Consider the following 21868-nt stretch of genomic DNA (forward strand, 5'->3'; position numbering starts at 1 on the left):
CTCAGTCATGTCCGACTCTTAGCGACCCCATGGACTGCAGCCTACCAGGCTCCTCTGTCCATGGGATTTTCCAGGCAAGAGTACCGGAGTGGGGTGCCATTGCCTTCTCCGAAAAAGCTATGAGGAAGGTGTAACTCACAGGGGGACTTCACCCTTCCAGTCTTACAGAGAGTGATGGCATAATTAGAAGGCTTTGAATTTTCATTTCCTCTCTTCTCCCCCTCCCCCTCCTCATTTATTAGCCATAACTAACTGCTGGAGACTCTACTGACCATGGAGATAACAAAGTTTAATGAAGCAGTATGAATCTATTGGACTTTCCTTCTTAAGAGTCATCATCTCATTTTTCTTGCAAACCACATTCACAGTCCTCCTTCTGTGAGCTTTCCATGAATAGGTAGATAGAGACAGCTTTCCTGTCAAGCAGCCCTAGCCTGGCATGTCACACCCACCGTGAACTCTGTCCTCGCGTCCCACCATGCACTAGGTATTTGCACGTTGTACAGGCTTTCCTTTGTATTGGCTAGTTGTTCAGTTAGTTATGTTTTATATAACTCTGTTCAATTCTAACTATCCGTCTCAGGTAATTTGCTCCCAGAGGCAGAATAACATTACTTCGTTCAGCTTTTAGTGCAGTACTGTGTGCTTGTAGTTCAATTTTGTTTTTTATAGTAATGCACTTTCAGAGTTAGATTATTTTGTTCTTTCCTTTGGGACTTCGGTGAATTACTATGTAAGAGATTATGGGAACTGAATCATGTTAGTTGATATTTAAACTGAAGCTTGGGCAAGTTTAAACATAATCTCCATTTCTGTATAGGTAGGACAGAACCCCAGAAGAATGGGAAATTGGTTAAAGAAAGAATAGTGACAGCTAGAAAGATTAATGGAAGATCTGAATAATCTACCCCAACCTTCTAATGAGTCACCACCCTTAGTATATTTTTACAGAAGGCTGCGTGATGCAGGTAAAAAGTCAAAGCAGCCCTCAGTTGGAATTTGGGATCTGCCTCTTACTGGCTGTGTGAGTCTGGACTGGTGGATTAACCACTTCTGTAAGATGGGGCTAATCATACCTACCTTGTAAGATTATTTTGAAAATGGAATACTGTAATATTCTTCCCTGATGTAGTTCTCTGTTGGAAGAGGTTCTTTCTCTGAAGTTTGCTCTCTATCCTAAAACCTGGGACTTCATTGTTCTTACAGTGTACCTTAGTGTTAGGAGGTATTTCTTTGAGCCTGTTTCATTTTGATGGCATACCTACCTTTCAAGTCTTCTATAAGTTGAGAGTGAATACAGGTACTTTAAGGGTATATGTGTACAGGAGGAAGAATCTATTTTCAAACTATATGTGATAATCTATTATTTATATATATTTCCTATACAAGATAAAAGGTTTAAGCCCTTCTTTCCAATTTATGCTCTCGAAAGGAAGCCATACGATACTACTTTTAAGTTAAAATAATACTCTTCTAGTTTGGAATGTGGTGTGTGTGCGTGCATTCGTTTGCGTGTCTTTGTGATGTTTTGCGAGTGTAAGACTGTGTTTTCCAAAAAGGATCATCTTATGTAACAGACTTTGTTTCAGTGCTCAGCCTCTAGATGGCAGTGTTGTATACGTATTATAAGTGTTAGCTGGTCCAGTGGAAAATTAGCTGTCCTTTCTACACTGACATTTAGTAGTCAGTGGTGTGTGTGTGACGTGTGTTTCTGTAGAAGAAACCATCATGTGAATATTACCTCTTAAAGGAAAGGCATTCTAAATGACTCATTCTTTCCCTAGAAATTCCTTCCTTCCCACCCTTCTGTGATGGATCACTTCATACCCACTTTCCTGCAGAAGCAAGCATGCTCAGTGAGTGCAGCCTCTGTTTGAACAGTGCATTTTACCTTACTTTCTGAACTCATGTGTCAGGCTCTTTGCTTCAGGGACAGCTTATTCGAGGCTGGTGTTAAAAACAGATGAGTGATTGGGACTGTTCAGTTTGTGCTGAGAACCAGGCATTTCTGCTTTTCCCTTTTGGTGCAGTCTGCCTTTATCTTCTACAGCAGATGAATCCATTTTTCCTGGTTTCAAACTTCCCCTCCCCTCCCCTTCTCACCCCTTGTTTGAAATAATATTTGATTTTGCCTTCCTGCTGGTTGGTTAGAGTGCCGGTCTCAATGCCGTTGACATTTCGGGGAGGAAATGGCTTTTTCCTTCCTCAGAGGGTGTTCTCCTGCTCTGACTTCCATGATTTGGGTGGGGGTAGAGTGGGGAGAAATATTGTACTTTCTGAATTGCTCCTTGACTGTTTCATAAAATAAGCTAGTTGAGAAGTTCTTAGAATCTTTAGACGTTGTGTATTTTTTAAATTGCTGTTTGTTTTTTTTTTTTCTTTTCCTTTTTAAAAAGTTAAATGAGAGCGTATTTGCTGTTTGATTCTGGTTTAAGTAAGAATGGGATGTGCTGGTTAATGAATTGTGGTATGAAGTAAGGCAACCGTATTTATTTTATTTCTATTACTTAATCCTGTTTCTGTTCTTTAGTCTACATGGTGAAATTTGGAATTTTATTGATTGAATATACCAGTTTATTTGCTAATTTCTAAGTATAAAATGAGTTTAGTTTTTAAAAACCAAAATTTTGCTATTATATGAGTCTGAAGAAAGGAGACAGTTCAGTGTATAAACTCCACTTACCTGTGTGTCTGTTCATCATGAGATAGAATACTAAGAAGGATTGATAAATGACCTAGAAGATTTTTAGAATTAGAATATTTTTTCGTAGGTTGTTATCAAAATAACAAGCGTTTGCATTCCCCCTGAGGGTTATTCTTCCTGGCAATGCTTTCTGCTGGTGGTGTGTGTTGAGATCTGCTTACTCTTCGGTCCGTGGTGCCTGTGGTGCATAACTGGCACTCAGTCAGTATGTTTCATTAAAGACCGTGTAACTTACTGTGCCAAAGATGTCTTTGTCTGGGCTTCCTGATGTTTCATGACTTCATTCTCCTTTAAAGTAAAAATGTAAGGAAATTATCCGAAGCGATTGGCAGTATTCCTCTGTAGACTGTTATCTTTGCTATGGTCCTGATTATTTTAGGACCTCTCCTCCCAGGAGCTCAGTGCCATAGGCTATGGTAGGTTATGATTCATTCACTCATTAGGATCATATCCTTTCTAAATAATTGATTAGAAGCCTGCTTCCGAAAATTTCTCAAGGGCTGTACGTGTATTTGTGTATGTGGGGGTGGGGGTGTGTGTAGAGGAAGTCCTTTCCTCCTTCTCCTGTTTCCTTTCTCCAGAGAGAGAGATAGAGAGAAAGAAGTGCCTTCTCCCCCTTCCCTCCGTCCTCCTGAGGAAACGGTCACCTTGGATCCCAGGGCACAGATACTCCCTGCTTGGGGTGGGGGCAGTACAGTGTTGAGCTTCACGGATGGGCCTTGCTTTAGAGTCAGGCAGACTGGGCTTTCAAGGTGAGGCTTTGCCGTTGCCTACCAGTTGAAGATTGTGCAAGTCATTTCTGAGCCTCAATTTTTTAAAAGAAGTATAATGAAAGTACCTACTTCACTGCGAGGAACAAATGATAGTGCTAGCCACACCCTTAGCCCAGTGCTCGGCCCATAGTAAACAGTAAACCTTAGCTGCAGTTGGCGGGCCGCTGTTTGCAGTGTCTGGTTTCTCCCTCACGTCTGTCTTTTCTCACCTGTAGCCCACTGCAGGTTACTCTGGCGTGTGTATTTTTCTCATGTGCAAGCATATGTAATGCACAAGGACCGCCAATGGTTATTTATCTCAGAACATGCAAATTGTGCAGATTCATACGTTTTTGAATGGTAGATGAATATAGTAGATGAATGTTGCCCTTCTGTGATGGCACTGAGTCCTCATATTGGAAAAAAATGGGCAAGTATCCCCAGTTCCCCTTTCGTTAATGAACTGGAAAGACTCTGCTCAGTTGGACTGTGAGGCACATCGAGAATGCAGACATGCATCGTTGTTAGTCCCAGGGCACGAGATGCATTGTAACATGTGGGGATGCCTTGGGATGGAGCTCGGGTAGGGAGAGGCAGAGAAGGACCAACACAGACCCCAGAATCGCAGGCTGGCAGTCCGTAGATGTTCAATTTGGCTTGAATAGTGTTTGAGGCAACATTTGAAAATGGGAAAGATGTGTAAACACTGACCCTGACTTCCCACGTGCCAGCTGTCTATAGAGCTGAATGGCACATGCCTCGTTTAGGTGGGGCATGTGCTTTCTACTTTGTGACAATCTCCACCATGCCCTGATGTCCCCCACCATGGTGACAGGGGACAGCTGCCATTTTGCCTTGCATTTGTGCTGTTGTTTTTCCCATAGAGGGAAACCCCTTTTGTTTCTGTGACTTGATATTTGGCAAAACTAATACAATTATGTAAAGTTTAAAAATAAAATAAAATTAGAAAAAAAAAAAAAAGAAAAAATAATGAGCTGCGCATTTTAAGGTAAATGAGACCACACCTGTTTTCCTTGGGGCAGGGAAGACTCTTATCCAGTTTTCCTCATTTTGCTTACTTGTCTGGTCTCTGTAGATATTTGACTCTGTAATCTCACATATACATGGAAGAGATGTCATTCTCCAGGATTATTCTGCTTTGTCCATAAGTTTGTGTACTGAAGATCTGCCATATGTTTGGTAACATGAAGATCTGCTGAAACCTTGCATGCTTGTAATTGCCAAGGAACAGTTAAGGATCAGTTTTGCCAGTAGCACTTTAAAGGCAAAGACCACTTCCTTTGGCACTCATGTGTCTCTCTTTACCTGTGACTGGCAACCTCTTCTCTAGACCTTCATCGTTTTCCTCTGTCTTTCTATCTAGGCACAGTGAGGCAGGTTTTGTGCACAGGCTGTGAGAACATGTGTTTCTGTGGATGCCACAGTCCTTTTACTCGGAGTTTAACCCTTATATGTGCAGTACTGTGGATAGAACCTGGGGAATGAACTCTTGACAGCAGAAGATTTATAGTCTTATGAATGAGTAAGCCCTAGATCTTTGGAGGTCAGTGTAGAAAGATAAGTACTGTTAGATTCTGAGTGTGTTTCAGTGGGGTGGAGTGAGTTAGTAATAGCATCTCCTGGTCCAGTAGGAAGTGGGTGAATTGCCAAGCCACTGAGATCACCGTTGTTGACTCAGATTCAGGAATAAGATTAGAGTAGGAAGGCTGTCCAGCAACCCTGGAATCAGAAAGCTGTGACCTGACATGAGTGGTCCCAGGTTCCTGGATGTGCGAATAAATGATGTATTACTTTACGTGGACCCTTTGTGGAGACCAGAGTTGAAAGGAGATAAGGTGGTGGGTAGCAGTTTGCCTTTTGATAGGTGAATAACTATTTTCTGCATCGCCCCAGTAGTGTGAGAGGCAAAGTGCTTAGAAAATTGCACATCCTTATTCATGCGTCTTAAGAGGATCCAGATAGAGCACCAACCAAGGACTTGTTCAGAGTGAACAGGAGGTACTGTATTTGAAGTAGAATTTTAGGATTGAACTCTAGAAAGGATTATAAATCATTTGTTCTGTCCTCTGGTGGGTAGTGGGAACACTCTGTCAGGTTTTCTAGGATTTGCTGAAGACCCCTTATCAATGATCAGACATTAAGTCCAAAAGGGGGAAGTAGGCCACTTTTACTCAGGAGGAAGAAGGAAATGGCCATGATCTCAGAGCCTGTATGTCAGCCCTTGGCTGTGGTAGAGGTGTGATTTTTCAGTGGTATGTGACAGTGTTTGGGGGGGTGGGGATCATGTGTATCAGAAACACCTGTGACTTTTTCTTTCCCTTTTTAATCTGCCCTTCTCCTCCCATAATTTGGACACTACCCAACACTTGTCATCTGTTCCCTCCACTGACCTGCTGCTCATTTGCTCCTGTGATAACAACTACTTTTTGGACCACTTACGTTGTGTCTGACATTTTGAAATGCCTTATACATAGTTCACTTAGCCTTCACGACCACCACATGAGCTAGGTACTCTTATTGTCTGTTTTTTAAAGAATAACATAGAGTCATTCAATTACTTGTCTGCTAGCAAGCACTAAAGTCAGAATGGCAAGTAAGGTTAGTTGACAAGTGGTATATCTTTGGTATTTAAAAACATTTTTTTTATTGAGTTATAATCAGAATAAAATGCATAAATCTTAAGTCTATATCTTAATGACTGTGCACACACAGACACATCCTCCCACATACCTGTGTGACCACCTAGGTCAAGTTATAGAACACTTCTGTCACTCTGGCAGGTTTTCTTGGGCACCTTCCCAATCACTGCCCATACTTTTTCTCTAAGACAAAATCACTGTTCTGGTTTCTCCCAGCACAGGACTTTTCAAGAATTTGAACATTGTATAAATGAAATCCCACTGTCGGTAGTCTTTTGCATCTAGCTTCTTTCCCTCATTATTATTTCTATGAGATTTATTCATGTTGTTGCATGTAACAGTAGTTGGTCTTTTTTATTGCTTGTGGTGTTCCATTATTTTAAATATACAACAGCTTATTGTCTTGTGAATGAATATTTGTCTTCTTGTTGCAAAACCTGGCTATTGTGAATAAACCTGAGTATTCTCAAATGTGTTTTTTGGTAGATATGTGCTCATTTCTCTTGGATATATAACTAGAGGAAGAACTGCTAGATCATAAGGCATAGGTTTAATTTTAATAGATATTTCCAAAGTGGTTTTATCACTTTGCTCTCCCATCAGCAGTGGATGAGAGTTCCAAGTACTGCATTCTTGCCAGTACTTGTTATTGGTGGTCTTTTGAATGCTTTCCATTCAGAAGGGTGTTTATTTCACTGTGGTCTTAACTGCATTTCCCTGATGTGCCATCACGTTCCCTTCTGTTTCTTATGTTTGTGGCCCTTTGTGTGTCCTGTTTTATGAAGGTCTTTCATCCATTTTATTAATTGGGTTGTTAGTTCTTTTTTTTCTTATTTGTTGACATTCTTTGCATATTCTGGATGTTTGTCTCATTGGAGATAAAAATTACAGACACCTTCTCTTACTCCCCCAGTAGTATCTTTTACTCTTTTAGTATCTTTTGACAACTGGACGTTCTTTTATTTTGGCGAAGTCCAAATTTATCCTTATTTTTTATGATTAGTGCTTTTTGTGTTCTTCTGCAAAATGCAAAGCTCATTGCCTTTCCATCTCTTGGATATTTTTAGGCAAAAAAAAATGTGGACACCCACTGCTATAGAATGTAAACCACAGTCACACTGGTCGTCATTGGATTCCTGTTTTTGAACTGACTGTTTGCCTAGAGTGGTGTTCTGAGCCCTCATCTTTATAAAGCACTTTAGGTTTCACAGAGCTCTTAATCATTCGACCTCATTTAACCCTAGGCAGGAGCTCACTAAGGCCTTGCAGGAGGGTCTCGTCCCTTCTGATGGCCAACAGAAGCTTTCTGGCGGCTGCAGTACCTCCATGTTTCCCATAGCTTTGTTCTTGAGGGCAAAGCATTAGACTGTGTGGTTTGGTTCCTGGCTCTGTAACTGGGAACAAAGTACTTAACCTGTTTGTGCCTTGGTTTTCTCATCTGCTAAATGGGATAATGAGAATATCCCTCCCTCATGATGTAGTTGTGAAGATGAAATGAATTAATTACTATATAGTGCTTAACACACTATCTGGCACACAGAGTTGGGTTATTATTATTGTAGTTTTATTATTGTTTGATGGGGGTCACAGTTATTTTTTTAATTGATGTATAATTGACTTAAAATATTAATTTTGTTTCAGGTGTACAACACAGTGATTTTTTTATAGACTACACACCATACAAAGTTATTATAAAATATTGACTATATTTCTTGTGCCGTACATAACATCCCTACAACTTATTTGGCCACTTGTATGTCTTAATTCCCTTCACCTATTTTGTCCCTCCTCTCCCTTATCTCCCCTCTGGTACCTGCTAGTTTGTTCTCTGTATCTGAGGACCACAGTTATTTGCAGAGCTGAAAAGACCTCTGATCATTTACTCCATTTTCCTTTTATTGTGTCATATTTTCCTTCCCTCATTCCACACTCCTACCTCATGAGTCCTCTGTCTCTTTCCCTCTTTATCTTTCCACTTTTGTTATGAAAAGCCAGATGCATTTCACACATGAACTAAATTGATACCTGAATGAAAGTGTACTGTCTTATCGGGACTGGCATGGAATGTGTAGGGTCATTGAGAGTTTTGCTCAGTTTCTTTTGTTTTGAGGGATGGTGGCTAGCAGGGGCATAGAATATGGAAAGGAAGTGACTACTTGTTTCCAAAATAAAGTTGACCCATTTACCTTGGTTCTAGGAATTACAGACATAAGAGATTTGTGTAATAGTGGTTTAAATTGTAATAAGGGAAAAGAAAACTTGAAGCCAAGTGAGTGTTTTCTAGATGGCTAGAAAGGATAGTATAATACTGTGATCCAGATGTGAACATACATGAGGCTGAGAGAAAGTTTTCTGAACTTGGGGTGATAGGATTAGTATCAAGTGTGTTAAATCTATTCAGCTTTATGTCACCCCATCCCTCCAAAAAAAAGAACAAAATCACACGTGGAAAAGAATTTATCTTTTGATATTTTTTCGTGAAATAAAAACAAATCCTGTTGACTTGCCTGGTTACTAATGCCAAGTGGCCCACCCTTAATAGCGTCTGAGTTTGTTTGAACTTCCTCTTTGTGACTCTGGGTGGAAATTTCACACTGTTTGCCATGAAGTTGATGTGACATCTGCAAGGTCCCTGAGATCTTGGTCTGCTAGGAAGCTATTGTGGTTTCACTGTTTGCTGATGAACACCTAGCAGGAAATGAACTGAGATACTTTGGTGTGTAGAGAGTAGCTTTTCCCCAGTGTGGAGAGTAGAGTGTCTTTGCTCTCCAGTGTGGGGAGAACATGAAGGAAAAATGGGCTGTCTGTGTGGGAAGAGGTGCCTCAGGATCACCCGAGAAGATGGTTAAAATTCAAGTTCTCAGGCACAGCACAGAAGTGCAAGTTCAGTGAGGCAGGGCCGGGCTGGGTACCTCTATGCCAAGGGGATGCCTGATGTCCAGGCACAACAACACTGACAGCAACACTCAAAAAAGAGTTTCAGGCTCAGGGACTGGAGAGTTCCACAGCGGACTGCAGCTTCGTAGACTTTTCATCTCAAAGCTATTAAAGCTTTGTATGTGGCTTTAAACTGAAAGAGTAGAATCAGTCCACCAAGCCCCAGCCACAGGGCCGCAGCTGCCAGCAGTCTGCAGATACGCAGCAGGTCAGGCACACTAGATGGGCTGACAATGGTGGGAGAAGACGAAGGAGTTCCCTGGCCTGTGCAGTAAATCACTGTGCCTTTTGAGTCACTGGGTCTATGTACTAGCACCCAGTGTGACCTACCAAAGAGTGACTGCCCTCTTGGGAATAGCTTCTGTCCCATCGCCTGCCTGTCATCCACCTGCTTACCCCCAGCCACTTGCACACACCCCGCCTCTCCTGCTACTCCCGCCTGGTCTTTTTTCCTCTCCCTGCCCCAACCCTCTCGTTCACCGCCTCCCACACTAACACTCCCTCCCCAGTGCCCCTCATTCCCAGCCTCCCCTAGATATGTTTTTTTTTTTTTTTGGTGTGTAGTAGGTCTTCATTGCTGTGTGGGCTTTTCTCTGTTTGCAGAGAGTAGGGGCTACTCTCTAGTTGCAATGCCTGGGCTTCTCATCGTGGTGGCTTCTCTTGTTACTGAGCATAGTCTCTAGGCACGCAGGCTTCAGTAGTTGTTGTATGTGCGCTCGGTAGTGGCAGCTCACTGTTCTAGAGCACAGGCTCAGTAGTTGTGGTGCGTGGACTCAGTTGCTGCACAACGTATGTGATCTTCCCGGACCAGAGATCCAACCCATGTCTCCTGCATTTGTAGGCAGATTCTTTACCTCTCAGCCACCATGCTTCCATGCTTTGAAAACTTTTTTTCTTTGGAGATGTTGAGGAAGGATGAATGAAAACAAATGTGATGTTTAAAATATGTTCAATATAAGTAGACCTAGCATGTTCATTGAAACTGTGGAAATAAGCCAGGAGCAGCTAGAACAGCGACTGTAAGTGGATTGAATAAATAGGCTTAGGTGTTTGTGGACCCAGACTTGTGCTGTGCAAGGCATCATGGAGTTCGTGTGTGTGTCCACTGTACCTTCTGTGATCCTGAGCAGTGCTGCAGACTTAATTCTTGCTCAGTGGATCTCTGCCTTCCTTTTAGGCTTTCTCAAACTTTAAAGATGAGGATTTGAGTCATTAATTCTTAACTTTTTATGGGTTGCAGTGTCCTTTCATAATCTGATAGGCAGTTTGAATTATTTGTCCAAAAAAAAGGCACAAACATTTGGAGGAGGGAGGGTGGCTCATAGACTCTTTGGGGCCCATCCTTGGACCCTAAGTCAAGAACTCCTGTCTTAATGAGCCTAGAGAGCTTGTAATCCTTTCTCCCAAGTTCCTTTTTGTGGTGCACCCCTCTTGTGTGACATCTGTTAGGGGTACACAACAAACATTATTCGATATCATGTGCATGCTTTCTGGAGGGTCTTTGCTCAGTTTGAAAGAGCAAGAATATTTCAGGGAGAGAGTGAAAAGAGCTAATGCACATAAAGAATGCATTTAGTTCCTGCTGTGCTAAAGATTCATTTGAAACTAGTGTGTACATTTAATATAGTCATAAGTATAATGCCCATTAGATATTAGACCAGGATCCCTCCACTTGGATGTTCCATCTCTTTTTATTGAGTCCAATAATTCTCTTCAGTTTTTGATGTTGGTTAGTCGCTAAATCGTGTCCAACTCTTTTGCAAACCCATGGACTGTAGCCCGCCAGGCTCTTCTGTCCATGGACTTTCCCAGGCAAGAATTCCATTCTCCAGGGAATCTTCCTGACCCAGGGATCGAACCCAAGTCTCCTGCATTGGCAGGTAGATTTATTACCACTAAGCCACCAGGGAGGAGTTTATTGTACCCCTACTTGGAGTCAAACACTCTGGTAGCATTTTGGGAGACAGGAACGAATATGATCTCAAAGAATAAACAAGGCTGAAGGGAATCACTTGACTCCTCTGTGTACTTAGCTGTATGTAGAGTCCTGTATGTAGAGTCCTGGTGGTGTTTCCTGCCACCTTCCTGAGGGAAGTGGGCTTACTGAGAGGGATTTGGGGTGATGGCTTTGCTTTCTGAGGCTGGAAGGTGGCTCTGAAGAGCTGAGGGGCGCCTGTCTCTCTGCACGCCATTAACCCTAGTAGCCTTTCCCTCGGTTCCATGGGTGTTTCTTTAAGACACACCTTCATCTGTGGCACTGGTTTACATGTCCTTGTTTCTCCATAGGCCCGGGGTTATCACCATGCAGGCATTGTCTGAAGAGGACCGAAGGCTCTGGATGGAAGCCATGGATGGCAGGGAACCTGTAAGTAACAATTCAGGGAAGTAGAGCAAGAATAAAGGTCTCGAGTTGTTTTGCTTCCTTAGTGCAGCAGTTTTTGCTTTTGCTCTAAATAAAACCTTGGGCTCTCGAGATCAGTGTACCAGAGGGGCTTTTTATTTTTATCTTTTTTATTCCTGAACTAATGTTCCTGGATATTGATATTGCTTTTGTGTGGATGCAGTTCTGAAGCTTTGGCCTCTCAGTCTAAGGTATGGGTCCTGCATGACGCCACATCAGACCAGAGACCCCCCTTCACCAAGGCAGTTGTAATGCCCAGAGGACTCTTAGAGGGAGGCACCGTCAGTTTGACTTACAGAATACTCATCGATACTGCCACAAAGTGCAGTCCAGAGCATTACTTCAGATCCATTTTAATAGATTAAATGATGATAAAAGTGTATGCAATTGATGCAGAATCTTGTCATCACCCTCTGGTTCAGCTTCCCATTGCTATACCTGGTTCACATCCCACTGTAACTGATGAGATTACCATGATCCACGAAAGGAGTTAAGCCTAAAATGTGATCTATCCTCCTGTTTCAGAGGTGCTTGTCTCTGCTAGGTGATGTAATCTTGTGGTTTTCCTGCATCTTGTGACATGTAAAACCCATGGAAGAACCTTGGGGAAGTCCCTAGAGTCAGAGTAGTCATCTTAACTTGGGGCCAAGGATCTCAGCTCCAGTACTCAGCAAATCTCAAGGTTACAGAAGTCGTTAAGAGTACAGTCTGACCATGTCCCACCAGTAAAAGATAAAAAGAATCCACACTGTCAGAGGGCCAATAACTGGGCCAATAATTATCACATACAAAGGCACTGTCAAAAAAGGGAAATGTGTGTAAGGGACATGAGGCAGGCATAGCGTGCATTGACTGTAGAGCTGTGCATCACACGGGGTGTGCAATACAGATGATTCCAGTTCAGTTGTGTGTCTCTTTCTCAGCTTGCTCTGGTTAGGTGATCTGTATTGATTAATGTCATTTTCTACTGAGATATTTTGTGTCCAAACATGGAACTCATTATAGTCAACTAAGTATAGACAAATAACTAGTATTTGTATCACATTTAATAATACAGAGCAAGATTTAAAAAACTGTTGAAAGATTTAGGTGCAGTTTGCTAAACCTAGTTAATTAAATAAACATATCTTAGTTCTTCTCCTGGACTAAATGAAATACAGGATACCCCTGATTTTCCCTGAATACTCTGTTACTGATAACTTTTGATAGCTCTCTCAAAAGCAGATACACATTTCTACCTTCAGGGCTTTGGGAGCACAGTAGGTGCTTGATGTCACAGGCTTTTCAAAGCAGCCTTTCCTAAGTAGTCTTCATCTCTGCTGTTATCACCTACCATTAATTGAGCTTTTGTGTGTGTGTGTCTGTAAGGCACAGATTTGACACATGGCATCTCTTAACCTCTTAGTACCTAACAAACTAAATGTTATGATTCTGTTTCACAGATGAGGAAACTGAGGCTTAGAAGAGGTTAAATAACTTACCCCAAGTTGTATAGATAGTAAGTGGCTATTATTAGTAGGGCACAGGCTAGGTTGCTATAACAAAGAGACTTCAAAGTACAAAAGCTTAAATAAAATAGAAGTTTATTTCTCTCATGGAGCTCAGAAGTGAGCAGTCTATACCTAACAGGGTCATTTTGCTGAGACAGACTGGAACCTGGGACCTTTTCCTGCAATGCTTGCACCTGGACAAACCTGTCCTCCAACAACAGAATACAAAGAAACTATAAGGGACTAAAAATAACTGAGTGCTGGCTTAGTTGGGGCAGATTCTGGGCAAAAGATACAAACAGACCAGAAGACCTGACTGCCACTTTTGAAGAACAACTAGCAAAAGCAGGGATTTGGGAGCAAAAGCAGGGTACTGCACATGCCCCCTGCACACACTACCACCTAAGGGGTGAGAGAACCACCTAAGCCACCCCTCCAGCCCAATCCCTCAACACACCTCCACCCTCACTGCATATAAGGAGCCATCTCCCACCTCCTCAGGGAGCAAGTAAGGGAAGCTGTTCCTTGTTCTCGTTCCCCTGCTAGCTGCCCTGGGGCCCTTAAAACCTTGCGTGAATTTCTTGTCTGGCCTCTACTCAATTTCTATTGATTGGGAAAGGCTATGAATCCTGATCGGTATCAGTGCCATCCTCAATCCATGGCTTTCCATGTTCCATTCACTTCCATTTTTCAGCCAGATAATGGAAATGAGAGCATCTGGGATCCGGAAGATGCATACCCCACTTCCACAGCCCCCTAGATAATTATATGGCCACATTCATCTACAAAGGAGCATGAGAAAAGTAGGCTGAGCATAGGCAGCCATGGCTGCAGTGCCCAGGGGATCTTACCACTTCAAGGGGGAAGAACAGAAACTGTGGGGTGGTTAACAGTTTCCACCACGGTGCAGAGCTAGCATTGGAACCTGTATCTAGCCCTAAATGTCTTTGGTTTTCATTTTTAATAGAGATAAAATGTCAAATTCCTTCTAAGAATCCTGTTAATTTTTTCATTGATTTCTGTGACTTTCTTAAATGATTCTTAACTCATAGGGCAGGAAATACCCAGAAAGAAAAATCCTGTTGGGGCATACTATTCTTTGTATGAACGAAAAGCCCACTTTGGGGTGGGTAGATGTGTGTGTGTGTGTGTGTTCCCTCCAATAAGCTGGAGTTCTTAAATTGCTTCACACACTGCACTTTAAGTCTCCCCGCCTCCCTCTCCCACCCTTTGGTGTTTGTTCTCTGTCTGCACATACTTGGTTTTCTTATAAACCACCTTAGTTTCCCCGTAGGTTAACATCTGACCTCTGCAGGGAAAGTGTGTCTCTGAGAGACACATCTCCTTGCTCCAAAATGTGCATAGTAAAACAAGCTTAAGCACAAAATAATTGTTTTCCAAATGTAATATAAATTTATTTCCTCTCAGTAACATATAGCCTGCGTTGAAAACCACACCTCTGTGTGCTTTTAAGTTTCCTGAAGAGACACATAAAGGCAAGCATGTGATGACAGTGTAATTGGCAGGAATATTAGGCCTAATTTTGTCTCCCATTGCTGAGAGCCTCAGGGGAGCATTACAGGAGCTATATACCCAGTAGACAATTAGCAGATCTGCTTTAATCACCATCTCCCTAACAGTTAGGTCTGTCCCCTTGGGAATTTTGGCTTTGGTAAGGGAGCAGAAACCTTTTTCTCTAGCTGATCTTCAGATATTTCCTTTACTTCAGGGAGATGTTAATGGCAGCACCTATCTTTTGTTTTTATACTTAGAGCTCCATTCTGTAATTGATTACTCAGTGTTGGTTTTTTTTTTTTTTAATTGAAGGGGTTGGTAATCTTGGTTTCCATCTTTTATTTCTTTCATCATTCAGTAACACCTTTTTTGGTTGGGAAAAAACCCTTTATGAACTCCAAGTCAATTTTATTTTTTTTAACAATGTTTTAGCTTATTGTTAAATAAATTATAGCTTTTAACAACCAGTAACATGCTAGTCTAAAGAAACGTTGAATGTCTTTATCTTATTGATGGATATATAATGGAGAAAGAAATTAGAGTTGTGTTTCAGTAATGAGCATTATTGGAGAAGGCAATGGCACCCACTCCAGTACTCTTGCATGGAAAATCCCATGGACGGAGGAGCCTGGTGGGCTGCAGTCCATGGGGTCACTGAGAGTTGGACACGACTGAGCGACTTTCCTTTCACTTTTCATTTTCATGCATTGGAGAAGGAAATGGCAACCCAATCCAGTGTTCTTGCCAGAAAAAATTTCATGGACAGAAGGGCCTGGTGGGCTACAGTCCAAAGGGTCACAAAGAGCTGGACATGACTGTGACTAAGCCAACTAAGCACAAGCACGTAGTTGAATGGCGTCTACCCTCCCTTTTAAATGGAGCTCCTCTGTTGGGGCTGCTGCTGCGGAAGAAGGAAAAAGTATCAGGGACTAAGGAAAAACCACTTGTCTAGTAAGTGGACAAGTCAGCATGGCTTCCTCCTGCCGACCTCCATGTTAAAGAAATGTTCTGTTTTAGTCCTTGTGGACTTTGAGACTGAACGGTCTGTCCTCTTGCCTATCTCTGCTAAGCCCAAGTTCCAGCCCCTGAATTCTTCAGGAACTCATAGGAAGCAGCAATTGCTTTGAATCTTATGTTCTGTACCCAGTATCTGAAAGAGTGAGCTGTGTTTTAAAGGCAAAAGTGAGATTGATGACCATTCAGATGAGATCTCATAATCGGAGGCAGAATGTCATGGTGGTTAAAAATGTGGGCTCGGGCAGCCAGGCTTTAAATCCCTATTCACCACAAATAGCTCTCTCACACTAGGAAATGACCTGGTCTCTCTGAGCATGTTTCTTTACCTACAAGGTGGAGATATTAATAGTATCGTCCTATAAGATTATTTTATAAGGATCAACATTTATGTGAAGTGCTTAGATAAGGCCTCTATGTGGTGAAGTGCTCATTAAATGTTAATTCATACCATTATCTTTTTGGAGAGGAGGGACAGATATCCAGACACTTGGATTCTCTTTGTAGCTCCTTTTCTAAATTACTCAGCTCATTTGAACACAGAGTTTATTTAGTCACCCTGGCCAGGCTTACCAAAGTGCAGGGCAGGAACTGTTTTCACTAGTATGGAAAATGTGATTTCATTTAGCAGTCAGTCTGAACTCTCAGGCTATGAGTTGGAAGAGCATGCAGTAACGTTTAGCCTTATTTGCTATGATGTGGCCCAGGCCTGGCAGTTTGTAATCCCAGCTGTATGCTCAGCTCAGCTCATTATTCTACGGCTGAAACTTACATTTTCTTTTCTTAATAAAATAAGTGATCAAAGGAGTATGGATGGTTAAGAAGGTGAGGAGTGGAATTGCTGAGCTCCTGTGTAATGATGCAGGTCTCACTTCTTTATGAGTAGAAGGGTGGTGTGGAAGAATACTTCTGTCCATTTTGTGAAGGCTTTCTTTGTAACATCACATAGTGTGAACTGATAAATCATCTGAAAGTGAGGTTCCTAATTTATTTTCCATTTCCCCACCTCAGCCCCCCACTTGGCCCCAAGCTGCTAGGAAACTGGATTAAATCTCCATGTTACTTGTTTTTGTTTCTTTTTGTCTTACTGAGTTAAGAAGCTGGTTGTCAGCCTCATCTTTGAATCATATCAGTGTTTTTATATAGGTAGAATTTATAATAGTGTATATTCTATCATCAGGGTGCCCAAGTCTTAAAAGAATTGTAGTACTCATCATGTCTTTCCTTGTTCTGTTTGGTTAGATGTCCTTTAGAAGAACAATTTCTTATGAAAATCATAGGATATTTAATTGAGGCGCCTGAGCTGTGAGTTGGGAGAAAAGAAGAGATCAGTTAAATTGTTTTATGATGAAGAGCTGATGAAACTGTTCTAAGAAATGGAAATTTTGATAGCCAGAAGATTTTTGGTTTGAACCTTACAATTTAATAACAGACTGGTGGTGCTTACTCAGGTCTTAAAGATTCTTCTTTCAGCGTTTAGCAAACATGTGTACATTGTCCACCAATTATCTTGATGAGGAATGAGGATACCAATATGAGGAAGGCCCATATTAATAGAAATTTCACTTTTTTGCTGCAGTTTCGCCATTGCCTAGCACAGCAGCTGGCCCAGTATAAGTACTCTGTAAATACTTGTTGAAAAACTGGAGTCAAAACTAAGGAGAGGAGTTGAGGATAAACCCCCTTTTCTTTACAAACCATACTGCTTCCGTTACTTGAGACTGTGTGGGTAGATTTTTAATTCCTTGATTGTATCCTTCATTTAGATACATATCTACTTACTTGCAACAGAATTTAGCTGAGGGACCAGTTAATCTTTTTTTGTGCCAGGAAGACATTTGGCAATCAGGTAAAGCCTTTAGATCCTTTCTCAGAGTAATATTTTTATTTTTTTTTCAATTGGGGTATAGTTGTTTTATGTTATACAACAAAGTGTATCACTATAGCTGTCTGTTGTTCACTTCAGTTCCTCAGTCCTGTCCAACTCTTTGTTACCCCATAGACTGCAGCATGCCAGGCCTCCCTGTCCATCACCAACTCCCAGAGTCCACCCAAACCCATGTCCATTGAGTCGGTGATGCCATCCAACGACTCATCCTCTGTCATCCCCCTCTCCTCCCACCTTCAATCTGACTCAGCATCAGGGTCTTCTCAAATGAGTCAGTTCTTTGCATCAGGTGGCCAAAGTGTTGGAGTTTCAGCTTCAGCATCAGTCCTTCCAATTAATATTCAGGACTTATTTCCTTTAGGATGGACTGGTTGGATCTGCTTGCAGTCCAAGGGATTCTCAAAAGTTTTCTCCAACACCACAGTTCAAAAGCATCAATTCTTTGGCACTCAGTTTCTTTATAGTCCAACTCTCACATCCATACATGACCACTGGAAAAACCATAGCCTTGACTAGACGGACCTTTGTTGGCAAAGTAATTTCTCTGCTTTTTAATATGCTAAGTTGGTCATAGCTTTTCTTCCAAGGAGCAAGCGTCTTTTAATTTCATGGCTACAGTCCCCGTCTGCAGTTATTTTGGAGTCCAAGAAAATAAAGTCTGTCACTGTTTCCACTGTTTCCTCATCTATTTGCCATGAAGTGATGGGACCAGATCCCATGATCTTAGTTTTCTGAATGTTGAGTTTTAAGCCAGCTTTTTCACTCTCCTCTTTCATTTTCATCAAGAGATTCTTTAGTTCTTCTTCGCTTTCTTCCATAAGGGTGGTATCATCTGTATACCTGAGGTTATTGATATTTCTCCTGGCAATCTTGATTCCAGCTTGTGCTTCCTCCAGCCCAGCGTTTCTCATGATGTACTCTGCATGTTAGTTAAATAAGCAGGGTGACAATATACAGCCTTGACGTACTCCTTTCCCGATTTGGAACCACTTTGTTGTTCCATGTCCAGTTCCAACTGTTGCTTCCTGACCTGTATACAGATTTCTCAAGAAGCAGGTCAGGTAGACTGGTATTCCCATCTCTAAGAATTTTCCAGTTTGTGGTGACCCACACTATCAAAGGCTGTGGCATAGTCAATAAAGCAGAAATAGATGTTTTTCTGGAACTCTCTCACTTTTTCAGTAATCCAACAGATGTTAGCAATTTGATCTCTGGTTCCTCTGCCTTTTCTAAAACCAGCTTGAACATCTGGAAGTTCACAGTTCCCATACTGTGAAGCCTGGCTTGGAGAATTTTGAGCATTACTTTACTAGCGTGTGAGATGAATGCAATTGTGCGGTGGTTTGAACATTCTTTGGCATTGCCTTTCTTTGGGATTGGAATGAAAACTGACCTTTTCCAGTCCTGTGGCCACTGCTGAGTTTTCCAAATTTGCTGGCATATTGAGTGCAGCACTTTCACAGCATCATCATTTAGGATTTGAAATAGCTCAACTGGAATTCCATCACCTCCACTAGCTTTCTTCGTAGTGAGGCTTCCTAAGGCTCACTTGACTTCGCATTCCAGAATGTCTGGCTCTAGGTGAGTGATCATACCATCGTGATTATCTGGGTCATGAAGATCTTTTTTGTACAGTTCTTCTGTGTATTCTTTCCATGTCTTCTTAATGTCTTCTGCTTCTGTTAGGTCCATACCGTTTCTGTCCTTTATTGAGCCCATCTTTGCATGAGATGTTCCCTTGGTATCTCTAATTTTCTTGAAGAGATCTCTAGTCTTTCCCATTCTGTTGTTTTCCTCTATTTCTTTGGCTTTCTTATCTCTCCTTGCTATTCCTTGTAATTTTGCATTCAGATGGGTGTATCTTTCCTTTTCTCCTTTGCTTTTCACTTCTCTTCTTTTCACAGCTATTTGTAAGCCTCCTCAGACAGGCATTTTGCTTTTTTTGCATTTCTTTTTCTTGGGGATGGTCTTGCTCCCCATCTCCTGGACAGTATCATGAACCTCCGTCCATAGTTCATCAGGCACTCTGTCTATCAGTTTTAATCCCTTAAATCTATTTCTTACTTCCACTGTATGATCATGATGATTTAGGTCATACCTGAATGGTCTAGTGGTTTTCCCTACTTTCTTCAATTTAAGTCTGAATTTGGCAATAAGGAGTTCATGATCTGAGCCACACTCAGCTCCTGGTCTTGTTTTTGCTGTATAGAGCATCTCCATCTTTGGCTGCAAAGAATATAATCAATCTGATTTTGGTATTGACCATCTGGTGATGTCCACATGTAGAGTCTTCTCTTGTGTTGTTGGAAGAGTGTATTTGCTATGACCAGTGCATTCTTTTGGCAGACCTCTATTAGCCTTTGCCCTGCTTCATTCTGTACTCCCAAGGCCAAATTTGCCTGTTACTCCAGATGTTTCTTGACTTCCTACTTTTGCATTCCAGTCCCCTGTGATGAAAAGAACATCTTTTTTTGGTGTTAGTTCTAAAAGGTCTTGTAGGTCTTCATAGAACCGTTCAACTTCAGCTTCTTCAGCCTTACTGGTTGGGGTATACACTTGGATTACCGCAATATTGAATAGTTTGCCTTGGAAACGAACAGAGATCAGTGTGTCATTTTTGAGATTGCATCCAAGTACTACATTTCAGAGTCTTTGTTGACTATGATGGCTGCTCCATTTCTTCTAAGGGATTCTTGCCCACAGTAGTAGAAATAATGGTCATCTGAGTTAAATTCACCCATTCCAGTCCAGTATTCTTACCTGGAGAATCCCATGGACAGAGGAGCCTGGCAGGCTACAGTCCATGGGCTCGCAAGAGTTGGACACGACTTAGCGACTAAACCACCACCTCCTCCCTCTTAGGCCTCCTCCTTTTCATCTTCCCCCCAGTCCTGCCTGTCTAGATCACTGCAGAGCACCGAGCTGAGCTCCCTGTAATGTACAGCAGATTTCCACTAGCTAGCTGTTTTATACATGGTAGTGCACACATGTCAATCCCAGTCTCCTGATTCCTCCCACCCCACCCCCCACCTCCATGCCCACACATTCACATTGTCTACATCTGTGTCTCTATTCCTTTCCTGCAAATAGGTGTGTCCATACCATTTTTTAAAATCCCATGTATATGTGTTAATATATGATTTTTCTCTTTCTAATTTGCTTCACTCTGTATGACAGACTCTAGGTCCATTCACATCTCTACAAATAACCCAATTTCATTCTTTTTTATCACTGAGTAGTATTCCATTGTATATATTACCACATCTTTCTTAGAGTACTGTTTTTATTTTATTTTTTTTTATTTTTAAACTTTACATAATTGTATTAGTTTTGCCAAATATCAAAATGAATCTGCCACAGGTATACATGTGTTCCCCATCCTGAACCCTCCTCCCTCCTCCCTCCCCATACCATCCCTCTGGGTCGTCCCAGTGCACTAGCCCCAAGCATCCAGTATCGTGTATCGAACCTGGACTGGCAACTCGTTTCTTACATGATACTTTACATGTTTCAATATCATTCTCCCAAATCTTCCCACCCTCTTCCTCTCCCACAGAGTCCATAAGACTGTTCTATACATCAGTGTCTCTTTTGTTGTCTGGTACATCGGGTTATTGTTACCATCTTTCTAAATTCCATATATATGCGTTAGTATACTGTGTTTATGTTTTTCCTTCTGGCTTACTTCACTCTGTATAATAGGCTCCAGTTTCATCCACCTCATTAGAACTGTTTCAAATGTATTCTTTTTAATGGCTGAGTAATACTCCATTGTGTATATGTACCACTGCTTTCTTATCCATTCATCTGTTGATGGACATCTAGGTTGCTTCCATGTCCTGGCTATTATAAACAGTGCTGCAGTGAACACTGGGGTACACGTGTCTCTTTCCCTTCTGGTTTCCTCAGTGTGTATGCCAGCAGTGGGATTGCTGGATCATAAGGCAGTTCTAGTTCCAGTTTTTTAAGGAATCTCCACACTGTTTTCCATAGTGGCTATACTAGTTTTTCCCACCAACAGTGTAAGAGGGTTCCCTTTTCTCCACACCCTCTCCAGCATTTATTATTTGTAGACTTTTGGATCGCAGCCATTCTGACTGGTGTGAAATGGTACTTCATAGTGGTTTTGATTTGCATTTCTCTGATAATGAGTGATGTTGAGCATCTTTTCATATGTTTGTTAGCCATCTGTATGTCTTCTTTGGAGAAATGTCTATTTAGTTCTTTGGCCCATTTTTTGATTGGGTCATTTATTTTTCTGGAGTTGAGCTGTAGGAGTTGCTTGTATATTTTTGAGATTAGTTGTTTGTCAGTTGCTTCATTTGCTATTATTTTCTCCCATTCTGAAGGCTGTCTTTTCACCTTGCTAATAGTTTCCTTTGATGTGCAGAAGCTTTTAAGGTTAATCAGGTCCCATTTGTTTATTTTTGCTTTTATTTCCAATATTCTGGGAGGTGGGTCATAGAGGATCCTGCTGTGATGTATGTCAGAGAGTGTTTTGCCTATG

The 21868-nt window shown here is 41.6% G+C and overlaps 1 protein-coding gene across 11 annotated transcripts in view; it reads left to right on the forward strand.

The window, feature by feature from the left end:
- Positions 1 to 21868, forward strand: part of ARHGAP26 (Rho GTPase activating protein 26) — a 475560-nt gene that overhangs the window by 171118 nt on the left and 282574 nt on the right. For all 11 annotated transcript variants that reach the window (XM_086412177.1, XM_086412175.1, XM_086412178.1 and 8 more), the window contains exon 11: positions 11340 to 11418. In XM_086412177.1, coding sequence (XP_086268303.1) covers positions 11340 to 11418 — 79 coding nt within the window. The remainder of the gene's footprint in view (positions 1 to 11339; positions 11419 to 21868) is intronic.

The sequence above is a fragment of the Bos grunniens genome, chromosome 7 (genome assembly GCF_055505025.1).
Source record: "Bos grunniens cultivar Pamir isolate PY7600 chromosome 7, Bosgru_T2T1.0, whole genome shotgun sequence".
In the NCBI taxonomy this organism is placed as follows: domain Eukaryota; kingdom Metazoa; phylum Chordata; class Mammalia; order Artiodactyla; family Bovidae; genus Bos; species Bos grunniens.